Source organism: Cyanistes caeruleus, chromosome 9 (assembly GCF_971803275.1).
Source record: "Cyanistes caeruleus chromosome 9, bCyaCae1.hap1.1, whole genome shotgun sequence".
In the NCBI taxonomy this organism is placed as follows: Eukaryota; Metazoa; Chordata; class Aves; order Passeriformes; family Paridae; genus Cyanistes; species Cyanistes caeruleus.
The window spans coordinates 12,264,971-12,278,886 of NC_141709.1; the positions used below are offsets into that span (position 1 = coordinate 12,264,971).

Below are 13,916 nucleotides of genomic sequence, written 5' to 3' on the forward strand. Positions count from 1 at the left end.
AGGCATAAATGTGATCTCAAGCATATTGTCTGAATATAAACACAGGTAAATGAGCTCAATCAGATTTATGTTTCTGAAATCATTGTGGGGCTGACTGTGGATATATTTCCTAAAAGATATTCAGTCATCTTGTCATCAGTCATCTGCAGAATATGTATATTCAGCACTGTTAGCACAAGGTCCTCTCTTATTTTCCTGGGAAAAAAAAAAGTCTTCAGAATATCCCGCTCTCACCACCTTTTTCAGGTTAGGAGGGTAATCAGTGACTAGAAGTCCTTTTTAGCTAATGATTATGTCATTTATTTTACTGGCCATTGTAGGGATATTGATAAATGGGGCACTCCTGAAGGTAAGGTTATTTTGAACACATCTTCCTGCCTGACACTGCTTTCTTTGTTGAACGGATGCCAAGCACACCTACTGCAAGCTGAATTACATACTGTATAGTCTCTAGGACATACTTCAATAAAAGTGAAGAATCTCCATTTGCAATATGTTTTTAAGAAAAAAGGAAGAAAAAAAAAAAACCAACCAAAAAACTCTTCTGCTTGAGAACATCAAGAAAAAAGTTTAGTCTTTATTAAAAGTGTTTTGAAAGTTTTCTTAGACACTGTATTTGGATTCTGCAAAGTCATGGTGAGTAGTTCACTTGGTATCTTCAATACAGGAACATTTAAAACAGTGCTGCAACACAGGGACTGGTAAATCCTCCCCTAGAAACCACATTCCTATTTCCATTACAGATGGAAAGTAGTAGGTGCCTAAAGGTGCAGGTAGAACATATATTTTCTGAGAGACAAGGGGGCATTGCTAAATTACTAACTGCAAAGGGAACTGGTAGTTCTTATTTGGTATTCTGCTAATCTTCCAGAGTGTTTTACTTGCCATTAAATACATTATGACTGTTGATATCCTGACATGGTCCATTTTCAATAAGCTACCCCAACACCTGACATAACAGTAAAATTACAAAGATCATATTCATGAAATCAAACAGACCTTCCTGGCATTCTAACCAGGATCATCATAAACATGCTCTCTTTCTAATTATATATTAATTTGTAACAATTCTACAGAGCTTCTACTGCATTTAGGTCCCTGTGTACCCAGAAATCTGCATTACCTGGGAGCATAAAATAGTACAGAATTAAAACAGATTATGCAAAAACTGAATCCTCCATAGTCTAAAGCATGCACTGCTGTACATTGTTCATAAATAGTTAAAGGAACTCAGCTGTAACATTCACAAGATACTGCAAACAGAGCCTAAACAATCTCATGCTTGCATTAATTTTTACTTCACAAATTGCAGCTGGTGATTTCTTGTATCTTCTACATTCCTAATTAATGTAAGAGATGAAACATACCCAAGACATATTATTAGCTCTAGGCATGAAACAGTTAACAGCAGTGCACATGCCAAGGTTTTAATAAGGCTTAACAATAAAAAGCTTCAATCCTCCACTTTCACTAGATTTTGTTGTTGTGGCTTTCCCTTGCTTAGGGCAATCCATCTGTTAATGTTGACTTGCAATATAGCTAAGCTTGCACACGTCTGAAGAGCCTAGAACAGCAAACCTGAGCAGGAGCAAGCTCAGATGAATACTGCAGAGAGGGAACGGCTCGTCTTGGCCACAGATTAATCGTGCGCACACGCGCACTCACACAGGCATGTACCAGTGCACTCCCCTCAGCTCCTTTTAGGAAACACTTTCAAAATGCAAATTATAGGAGGGCAAGCCAAGCACTTCAGTTTGCAATAGCACATTTAATTATTTATCCTCTGGTTAGGTTTTGACAGCTATTTTAGATGCTATATACTTTTATTTTTTTTTTATTTACTGCTGATTTATCTTAATTCTATTACAAATCTGGAAAAGAAAAAATACAATAAAGCTACTATGACAGCAGTGATAATGCTTAGTAAATATTCATTGTTAAAAATGGCTCTTCACTGTGACCAGTGCTGGTATTCTCCCTGGGCAAACTGGCTGTGTTTTCAATAAAACCAGAGAAGTATCCTTTCCCTTGAGCCCTGTTAGGCTGAGGCTGCAGTTGGAACTGTCATCCTCACACAAAAGCAAAGGGGCTGGGTTTTACAAACGCAAAGCCTAATTGGGAGATCTTCATGGCTATACCCTTGACATTTATTAAAGCCTCATCAACAAAACAGGAAATAACCGTACTAATTAGCAGACCCATATACAAACTCCTGTTTGTCAGGGTAAAAGTAGATTCACTTCCTATTGTAAAGGAAATGTCCTCCCAGACCCCCAAATCCTGTTATGAATGAATTATTAAAATGATCTTTCTCAGAAAAGCAAACTTTCATATCTTACATAACTTTTCAAAGTATGTTTTACAGCATCTCAGCTAACTCTTAGTATTTAACTGTTTCCAAGAAGTGGAGAACGAAAAGCTCAATGCATACTTCTAATATGACATAAAATATGACACCAAATTCTTTGTATTTGCAATTTTCCAAATGTTTCAGTATGGAAGAGATAGTAATAAAGTGCAGAGGTGCCTCTATTTTGGAAGCCGAATCACCATTAAAAGCAATCGCTCTCTCTTGTTAGAGCTTATCTAGGTTTGGGGTGGGTATTTCAGTACAGCAATGTAACAATTTAATCAGTATCTTATCATTACTTGAACTATGTATCAAATTGCCCCAGTTCCACATTAGCACTAACCTTATACTGATACAGTCACTGGTGAAGATAATTTTAGAAATCAGGGTGAAGAGACTCATTTGCAGGATAAAGACTACCAGAAAAAGGATTAAACCTGACAATAACAGCACTCTGAATTTAATTTATTTTAAATAGCTTGAATAGATTCAGTACTAGATCAAACATGGTCTCATACACATGCAGTGTGAATACAAATATATATTTTTATTTGGATGTAAACTTTAAAATCATCACTTATTAATAAAGAATTTATGTTATCTTATTCAAACACCAAGACCAAAAATAAAAACACGAGTAGCAACAGCAGACTTATTTTTCAGAAGTCCTTTGGTTTGTTTGCTTTTGAGGAAAAGGAAAATGAGAATGGCATGAGTGAGGGGTGAAGGAGTTCTTGGAGGGCAATCCCCATGTACTCCTTCTTCCTACCCACTGGATTCACGTGACATTTGGGATAAGAGCTGGGGAGAAGATGCCTTTGGTCTGAAGCAGAGCTGTGAGGCTCTCAGTTCCCAGCTTTGTTGGTAAACACACTCCAGATAAATACGTGCATGTATGTCCATACACATACACATCCATTAACACACATGTGTGGATGCATGGAAACAAAGCCAGGCACACATCTGCACTCCTGCCTTGTTTGCAAAGCAAAAGGACAACTGGTAGAAACAGCAATGATTACAGGATTTAGCACTGCACAGCTGCACAAACACAAAATCATAGAAAAGTTCAATTGTTCTATTTGAACATATGCTTTCAAAAGAAATCTTTAATTGTACCAAGGTGAATTATATTCCTTTGTATTGCTACAGTCCTGTATATAACAATAGGCAGCACCACCATATCAGTGATCATAGTAGTAACCCTACTAAAAATTATGACTTAATACTAATGTACAATTTCACCATCATTTAGCAATCATCTGCATCAGTTCTATGTTGTATTTCAGAAACTTTGTATTTACTACTGATAAAATTAATTTAAGATCAAACTGATAAAATACACAAACCAGAATTTCATTATTGCAGTATCTAGAGCAAAAACTAAATGCTGTTGGATCAGTTGGACTGAATTTATATACTTAATTCTCATATTAGAAAGACACAGGAATTAAAAATCCACATATATTAAAAACATGCAATAACAGTATAATGTAAAAATAAATATCCACATATTAGAAATATGCAGGTAAATATTTGCAGGGGAAAAAAAGCATTAGAAAAACTACTTTGTTGATATTTTTTAAATAAAACTGTCAAAATGAATCAAAAAACATTATACACTTGCCAATGTTAAGACACTACACCTGTTACTTCAATTTTAGACTAGAAAGGATTAGATAACAAAATCCAAGGCATTGGCACTGCATTAACTAGCTGACTTATTAACAAAATAATAAATTGTAACTATCTGAGCAAGGTTAAAGGCCATGTGACTGCCAAAATAATTTATTAGAACCACAGAAGTAATATGCCTTAAAAGAAAAGAGATAGCTTAATACAGATATATAAATAGACCAGAATGTATTTTTGTGAGAAGCCTTTTTTAAGAATTAAGCACTTAAGAATTAAATTCCAGATCCATACATATAGAGTTCTCGTTCTTTTCCTTCTCAACAGGGATGAAACACAAGTAGCATTTTTTTCTTCATACAAGTAGGGTAGCAGTACTTCTATAAACACAGCCTTTTAATCACCATATCCAAACACATACAGGAAAATCATCTCAGAAACAGATGCACAAATGCACTACTGTAAGCAGCAAAAAATATATGTATGTGAATACATACATATATATCCCTATATGTATGTGAATACAAACCGAAGTTTCAAGTGTCTTACCTGTGCCAGTCTTCGTTTTTCTGAGCTTGTTCTTTTGTCATAATGTGATGTGTAGACAGGAACAGTCTGTACTGCACCAGCACTACAAGTTCCATACTCTTCCTCACTTTCCTATGCAACAAAACAGATTTAAATTCTTTTATTTATAATCATTATCTGCAAACATACCCTCCATATTATGCATGCAGAATGCATTCAAAATTATCTTGCCACAATCTATTACTGTCATGAAAATACCATCTGTAGTAAGAAAATCAAATGTAGCTTTTTGAAATACTGGATTATCAACATGGTCATTTAAAAGTTGCATTGTTCAAATGTTTTTGAAATTTTTCTTAAAATAGCATAATAGGTATCCAAAAAATGGTTCCTTCTCTGTACAGAAAAATCTTACATGGAAGCAAAATTCCAAATAGGAAAAGCAGCTCCAAAATTCCTAAACCATCTTTTCTGATTGTGAGGTTGCTTTTGAAAAGTTAAACTATTCATCCATCTTGAAACACTGCTATTGTTCGTTTATTTTACGGAACTAAAACTGGACAACTGCACCTCCTGAAATACACTGTACTGCAAGACTCTCCCTTCTCAAATTCTCAAGCTTGAAGCACAGGCTTTGATTGTGATATCAAAGCAATCAATTTTATGAAAACATACATCCTCTTAATGTATCTTTGAAGACCTCTGTTGTTCTATGATAAAATATGCAAACAATAAAGAGATTATTCAGTGGATGCATAGAATGACAGATAGTTGCCAGAGGGCTCGTTATGAAAAAGGTATTGTTGAACAAAGGGCTAAGCATATTTCAAAAGTCATTAAAAACACAAATCTCGTGTGATTTGTAAAGTATAAGCTTCAAACTGATACAGGAAGCAGTGTAAGAAAGTAAATAAAGTGTACTACATACCTTGTGTTTTAACTTACTCTTCACTTCTTTTATTCCTTGCCTCGCCTGGTTTTTTGCCTGGAGAAATGAAAAGACTTAAATTGCTCTGCAAGACACTGGCTGTAGTCACAGAACATGTCTTATGATGCCATACTTATTTTGCCTTTTTTTAAAACACATGGTGATAGAGAGAAGGGCAATAACCTTTATCACAAATTTCAAACATGCACTGCCACTGTATTTTTTATACTCATGCTTTCTTCACAAATTTAAGGATTTTTTTCAGTACATGCAGCCAGTGCTGTGAAAACATACATACTCAAAAATTCTTCATTATTATTACGGACAGGCTAAGAATGGTCACATACATCACTCTTTTATTTGAAATGTTCTTTTATATTTGCAAGGGTATTTTAGCAATAAAGCATGTTGAAAATATGTTAAGATTTTTAAGATGACTGCTACAGTGTTCCAGTCTGGCAACTTGCAGGGCAACATCAACCTTAAGAGAAATTAAGTGATTTCATATGCAGATGAAGATTTTGCCCAGTGTTGCTGAACAGCAAAGTACTGCCATTTAGGAGAGAATTCTGTATGCATTAAAAGAGGCAGACAAGAATCACTGTTGCATAGAAAACAGCCAAGAATATTCTTCAATACAGAAAGGAATTATCAATATAGAATACCATGTTGTTAGGCTAAAAAAAAAAAATGAGAGAGAGAAGCAGAGAGAACAAAACAAAATAAAAGATGAGGGTATAACACCAAAAGCTCTAAGAGAAGAAAAGTTGTCTTTCCTACACAAATATGGGAAAAAACTACAAAAGTTTTCAAGGTTGTCCTGAAAAGAGGAATTTTAAAATGCATTCAAGGGCATGAATGTCTGAAAACCACCTATTTTTTGGTGTTTTTTTTGTACATGTCGATTCAGAAAAAAAAAAAAAATCACTTGAATCAAGAGGTCATAGAGTCTTTTTGATCCTTAAATCATAGATCCATAAGCTCAGTAACAGCACAGTGGGGTGTCATGTACCAGATGCTAACCTGAAAGCCACTTTAAACTTTCCAGATCCTGCTCATAGCTTTTGGATGAATTTTGGAGTGCTTTGTTCTAATTCTGAGGGATGACAACAATGACATTACTCAAAGCTTCCAATCAGTTATGTGGCAATTAAGAAATGCATATTTCAGTCCTCTATAGGAGGGTCCATAAAGGACAACAATATAAGAAATTAAATGGGGGAGAAGTATGGATCCCATATACATAAACATCATCAGAAGTTTATTGTAGTTTCCTGGCATATACAAAAGTCGACTTTGAGGTACCTTTACTATTAAGGGCATAATCATCAAAATGGAAGGCTGAACCACAGTCTAAGATAGTGCTAATGAAGAATAATTTACAGATGAACCATTTTTTAAATTATAAATGAATCCATTAATATGAAGTATATTTAATTTATTTACCTGTTTCTCTCCACACCTGCTGTGTTTTTCAAGTGATGTAAAATTAAAAATTCAGTTTGAAAACTTTACTTAAAATACTCTAGCACAGACTGATTTACTGACTTATTCAGGACTATTTATAATGCATCCAGCTAGTGAACATTTGAAAAAGCAAAAAGGAAGCCAAAAATCTTTTCCCACATATTATAAAAGCAACTTTAAAATACTTCTCAGTTCACTTTTTTCTACTGTTTCACCAAACTGCATAGTACAGTATAATCTCACATGCTTCATGGGGTAGGCAGTCTTTGCAAAACAAGATCTTTTAAGATGAAAAGTATAAGCATTAAACCCAGTTAAACATAAGTATTCCACTATCATTTTTAAAAAGGAGCAGATGATTTGCTGCACACATTACTGATGCTTTACCAAATCTCAATAGTGCAGCACTTACTGCTGAAATGAAATTACAGCTGTGTATCAAATACCTAAATGGTATTTAAATAAGATGCTAGTGTATATTAGGACTGAAAGAAAACCAGCATATTGGCACTTTATCAAAGTCTATTTTTATGTACAAGCTATCTAGAAGACTGAATCAACTCTAAATCTCCTAAGTCCTATATGAGAAAACAAAGAAACCTAAACACTTCCTACAGGCTGAAGTCCTTTTTTGCTATTTATTCATAAAAAGCTCAGGTTTTTCAGCATTCAGGGAGAAAGAGAGGTTGTCGGAAATTGCAGTACTTTTATGTATTATTTATTTGAAATAAATGATCTTACAAATTTATATGCTGTTTTCACAGCCGGAGTGGCTTTGGTCATTGCTGTGTTGATCAGCGCGCTGCCTTTCTGAAATACACAAAAAATGTATTTTAGTAGCATTTTAACACAAGGCAAACCTTAAGACAACAGCAAGGAAAAATAAACACTGTGCTGTGAAGAAGTAAGAACCTTCCTTTGAAATGGGTAAGAGCAAGCACAGCTGTGTTTCCTCCGCAACCTGCTGTCTGCAGCTACACAAGGGTTACTGTACGTCATTCCACAGCTGACACATTTATCAAGGCACTCCAACAGAATGATGGATTTTCAGTCTTCATTCACTGTTACCATTTCAAAATCAATTCAGAAGTTAGGCTATTTTTCATGTGTTCCTATAATATTTATTATGCAACTAAAAAATACTTTGACCTAACAGGAAGAACTATCTCATTTAATCACTAAAGAATTCTCCTAATCTAAAATAATATATTTTACTAATGCTGCAGAATAACAAGGTTACACCAAGAGTTTTCTGCTAGACAAATTGCACAAATCCATATTAATAAAATTGCTATTTACCAGAAATGATAAGCTTCATATCAAATTGTCACACCTAATTCAGAGTTATGGAATGTAACATGATACAGAAAGCAGTGAAATCTTTGACTATACAGACATAAAAATCTTATGCATTTTGGCATTTGTTTTCTGTATGGAAATTTTTTTTTAATTCTTCAAGAAAAAAACTCAAAAAATTTTTGCATATACTTGCTATTTCTTATAGAATGTACCTATATCTTTCTCACAAATGAACAAATTTTTACCATTACACAAAGGTAAGGAAAAGGATGGAGACTAAAGGACAGGGTGGCCAGTATAATTACTTAACCAGGTTTATACCTTCACTGTGTGCATCCACTGCTGATAAGATCTTGAATTTCCTGAAAGAGAAATTCAAATTAATACAATCAAACATACATTCAACATTTTGCATGTTACAACCCTCTTCATTATTGGAATAAGAAATGTACTTAGAGGATTACTTATTCAATTAATTCTTTCCAGAGAGACAAGGAATGTGAAGATAAGAAACAAACCTTATAAGGAATATCTTATTGCTTGTTTTCTGTTTCCTTTGTAAAAGCTTATGTTTTCACCACATAACGTTTTTAATTCCAATTGAGGTACAAAGAGAAATTAAAACGATGATGTTAACACACTTCTTGAAAGTATAAAAAGGAAAACATTAATTCAAGGGAAAGAAGAATGTATTAATTGCATTCAAGCATGATGATCCCTCCGGGCAAACTTTCAAACACAACAATGACATAGACTCCAGAAGGTACCATACCAAGGAAAAAGAAAATTCTAAGGGTTATGTCACAACTGTATATTCCTGTGCAGAAAAAAGGCAAGTGAGAGCTACTGACTTCTGTACGACCACCAAGGACTAAACTGGCCACAAAGGAGCACATTAAATTCTACTTGATGAAGTAGTCAATACTACTTCCCAAAGGTGCTTCAGCTGAACAACAAAGATTAGGTCCATGATCCCTGAGAAAGTTTTAGAGTACATCAGTCACTTGAATCCTCCAGTACAGTGAGTTGCTACTGACCCCATGCAAGACATTCACTTTGTCAAGAATACTCCAGCTTCAAACAGAGTTTGACCATGTGTCTTCAGGAAGGACTATACTGACATAACATTACAGACTTTTAACAGGAGCTGTCAAAACTCCTTAAGTGTTACAATAACCCATATTGTAACCCAATAACCAAGGCCTGGCTAGAATTATTCCACTGGCTAATGAAAGCTAAAATACACTCCTGGAACATTTCTGAGAACTAACCGGATCATTGGAAAAGGTATCCCAAATTTTCAAAATGAGGTGAAGAAGCATGAACTCTTTAGACTAATATCAGGCACTTTCAGCCATTCCAGTTAATTTTTACAAGCGATTTTGAGACAGCCAGACTCTCAGGAATGATGGTACAACTGAAAGCAGTGCTTGCTTAGAGAGGAGAGACCCTCATGATCATTATGATCCCATCTCTATTAAGAATGGCAAAGAGCAACCTAAAGAAGAAACAACTCATATTTCACTTCTTTGGTCTAGCTCCCTAGAACTGTCAGGGAAGGAAGAACACATATAAGGTGAAATTTAACCACTTCTGGGGTATTAAGGATATTGCATGAACCATAAATGCTTTCTTTAGCATGGTATTTTGTCACTTCAATTCTTGTCAACAATGTTTATGTATCACCTGTCTTGAGGTGTCTTTAACAGTGACTCTTTCCACAGCTGAGCTTTCTCTGTCACAACCTGATTTAAACCATTTATAGAAATAATAAATGAATCACAGCAAAGGACCAAGTTTAATGTTCATTGAGCTATGTAGTGACACTTCAGGGATGACAATCAAGAAAACAGACCATTTCATGTACAACATTCAACTCATCTACAGACAGCCATGCCAACATTGCATACCCTCAGCTGAAGCTGAACTTCCTGAAAACTTTGAAAACAAAAATCTGATTCCTCAAAATGAAGTATCATTACAAGGGAGTTTCAAATGTTTTTATTTTTTCAGTTTTCCTTCTTTGAGCACCAGTGATATTAGAGCAATAGAAAAAAAACAACTACTAGTAGTAAAATGTATGTAATTAAAAATTAATTAATATATTCTACAAATCTGAGTGCTAACCAATCCATCAGTATATTCTTGTATTGAAAGTTGCATAAAGCTCTTTAGAACTGATACTTCTATAGAATAAAATGTAAGAGAAAATAAAATTTTAAAGTGCAAACTGTAATGAAGATGTCTCACAAATTTATCTTCAGATGTAGACACACAAATAAGTTTTGACCTGTCCTTTTTTAAAGAAAGTCATAAAAAAATGAAATTTAAGTTTTATTCTCCAATTTTCTGTTTAATTTTCTCTTCTGGTTTAGTTAAACTCGCATATATGAACAAATGAAAATTTAAAAAGAGATTACTTAAACACTTTTCATTTGAATTTGATTCAGTAGTTTTTAAATTGTACTGTCTACACTAAGATTGTGTTCACCTGTCCTTTTAACAGTTTGGTGCTAACACTAACTTTCTGTGACTTTTCTGAAATCTGGGTTTCACCTGTTTTTTTCAAACCTTGGGCTTCCTGCTAAGTTGACGAGAGTTAAGTCCGCAAAGAGATCATAGTTCTATCCCATTAGCGTCACAAAATGTCACCTTCAATTGCACACATATTGTTAGCCCTGCACTTCATAACAATAATGAGACAGCAGTTATGTAAATACTGAATATGTGCCCTAAGCAATTTGTCCACAGCCTGGCACTATCAGCTTGTCTGACTTGAAAAGCACACAGGCAGTGCGAGCCAGCCCAGCACCGCCAGCAGAGCTGAGCGGTCCCTCCTGAGCAGAGCCAGATGAGACACAGTTTACAGCCCATCGGAGCACAGCCAAGAAACAAGCTTTATCTAACTTCTACTGCAGTTTTATTGCAGCCTCCTGACCCCTAACTGCAGTCAGAAAACGAGCTCTGAATACTGACATCACCTATCTGAATAATGGATGCTCACAGTCTCAAATCTGTTTACAGAGCAGAGTAATTTACCCTAAAAAGGCGGGGAAGAAGTAAATCTCTGTGTAACTAACAACAAATCAAGCAAGAAACAAAACCCCAGATTATGTGCTAGATCTTAGTGCAAGACAAAGAAGGCAGAAGGTAATGAAAATCCTGAACAAAAGAAATTATGCATTTTGAGTATAGAAAAGTTATTTGTTTAGAGATGCAGATGGCTCAGCAGCACTTCATAGTTTCTCTGTAGGGGCCAAATCCTCTCCTAAACGTGTCCCATTCAAGGGCAGTCTTGCAAAGGAAGACCATCCAAAGCTGCCATCTGCACCTCAGTGGATTTGCTCAAATCACAAACCTCCATCTACTGAGAAAAGTTCTACACAACTTTAAAGACTGACCATAAAACAGCAATTTGTCATGCATATTTTGATCCCATCTCTCATACCTGGGCTGGTTTTGGCTGCAGTAGAGTGAGCAGCTGTGTGGTGCTGGGTTTAAAACATGACAATACCTGAAATAAAAATACACCTGTCCTAAATGTTTAACAGGAAACCACTCCATCATCCTGTAAAAATCAGCACTGGATTCAGGATGCACTCTTCCATATGGGTTAGCTGATGTGAAAAGTGTTGTAAAAATTGTCAGTGAACACAACTGAGGTAAATAACATGAGGAATAATATTTTTGTTTATGAAGAAGATGAATTTCCATGCCCCTTCTCAGATCACACATAAAAGTAAAAAAAAAAAATTCTCTTTTTTTAGAGCAACACATTTGTTGGAGAAAGCAGATTTCTCTAAACATTCACATCACTGTGATTTCTACACTGCAGAAATAAGTATATGTGAAATGAAAATTAAGTGTTTACAGAAAACATAATTATCTAGAAGCAGAATGATTTTGAAAATACAGTTTACATAGAATGCATCATATTATATAAATATGTAGTTAAAAATGTAAACACTATAGTGATATCTCATCCTATGCTGAAATCTAAGTATTATTTTACAAGATTAAACAAACATATCTTCATTTAACACACTGGCGTAACTAGATACATAATAGTATGTGTCCCACCAGTGATTTGTTAAAGGCTAAAACCTTTCCAAGAATGAAGGGAAACAATAGAACAGTAACAAAATCAGTGACTTCTATAACTTACAGGACATCATGAGGACATCATGTCAAACAGCTCCCAAAGAAGTGCCAATAAGTACTCCCAAATTAATTCTGTACCTCTACAAAAGCCTCCTGCTGTGATTTCTTCTTCAAAAACATCAGAGAATCCTCTTCCTGCATTTAATTTTGATAGCCGACCATCAATAAACTGGAGGTGGAAAAAAAAGAATCACACACACTTTGTTGTCTCTTCTATTGCTTTACAATGTTAAGAGTTTTAAATGTGTCCATTATAATGGAATCTGTATGTTCAAGACCATATATGTCTTAAGGATAATACACTGCTCTCAGATGGACTTTCCAAGAGCAGGTGTAACAAAGAGCAGCAGGAATACAGAGTATAGATCAAGAAAATTATTTATATTTTATTTATATTTTCTGTATTTGTGTAATGGCAAGAAAAGAGAAGAATTTATTTCCTTACTTAATAGTAATTTTGGATTTGTTATCATAACTATATAAAGGTCACCAAGCCATTCCCTGATGTCCTGTTGTGAAATCATGGGTCTTTTTTAAGCACAACCCCTTCTTTAGGTGTATCTACAGATATATATTGCAACAGTTGTCCTTTTGTAGAAGTTACAGTTGCATGACCAGACGAATTTGAAGCTACAGGTAAGTGTATATACAAAGACTGGAATGATCCAAATGTGTTAGAAAAAGTCAAAATTAGAAAATTAATGATTAAACCACTCAGAAGGGATGAATACATTTTTTTCAAGAATTATCAGGCTTCAAGGAAGTAGAACAAGCACATTCCTATAGATTTAAAATTCTTTCAAGAAGCAACCTCTCCCTTTTTGTTTTGAAAAGGCTAACTCAAGTCTGACAGATAAAGTGAGAAAGCAATTTTCCAATTACATAGTTCATCTTCTATCAAGAATTATGAGTTATTCACTTGTACTAAACAGTACACAGGAGTGAACCAGAATTAATTATTTGGCTCTATCATTTTTTATGACTGATTATCCAAACAGTGTCAGTGACAATCTGATGCTTGCCAATGAACAGATTAACGACATGAAAAAACAACTTTCTCTGAGTACAAAACTTCCAGAAGCAAGAATAAGGTAAGCATGAAGATATTTCTCTCTTCCTTGTCTAAATTCCTTCTTATTTTTTCACTTTACTTCAAGTTGGCCTTTTTCCAAATAGGCTGGTTCATGGTCAGACCACTGGATTATTTCACAGTAAGAAAAAAGAGATAAGAGCACCTTTAGCTACTGCTGTGAAAAACCCCCCCAAAAACAACAACCTCCACTCCCATCCCTTCCTTTGAACTGTAACACATTATCTCTCTGGGGAAAGTAATGAATTCATTCCATACAATAAAGCAGCATAAGATTTATAGACATACTCATCATCTAGTAAAATCCTATCAACAGAAGGCTGAGATACTGAATTTGAGAGGGCCACATCAATTTTGTATTTAATATAAATACTGACAAAGGGAACTGTTAGAAAAAGATACTGGAGACATTATTTAAAAGAATTGATAAGTGTTTGTAATGGTGGTAGTAGTACTTACTA

At 34.7% G+C, this 13,916-nt stretch overlaps 1 protein-coding gene across 3 annotated transcripts in view; it reads right to left on the minus strand.

The window, feature by feature from the left end:
• The window catches only part of DENND1B (DENN domain containing 1B), a 156,462-nt gene that overhangs the window by 17,520 nt on the left and 125,026 nt on the right, over positions 1-13,916 (minus strand). For all 3 annotated transcript variants that reach the window (XM_086841999.1, XM_086841997.1, XM_086841998.1), the window contains 5 exons: positions 12,444-12,534; positions 8,526-8,566; positions 7,647-7,715; positions 5,439-5,495; positions 4,532-4,642 (listed from right to left, as the gene is read on the minus strand). In XM_086841999.1, coding sequence (XP_086698125.1) covers positions 4,532-4,642; positions 5,439-5,495; positions 7,647-7,715; positions 8,526-8,566; positions 12,444-12,534 — 369 coding nt within the window. The remainder of the gene's footprint in view (positions 1-4,531; positions 4,643-5,438; positions 5,496-7,646; positions 7,716-8,525; positions 8,567-12,443; positions 12,535-13,916) is intronic.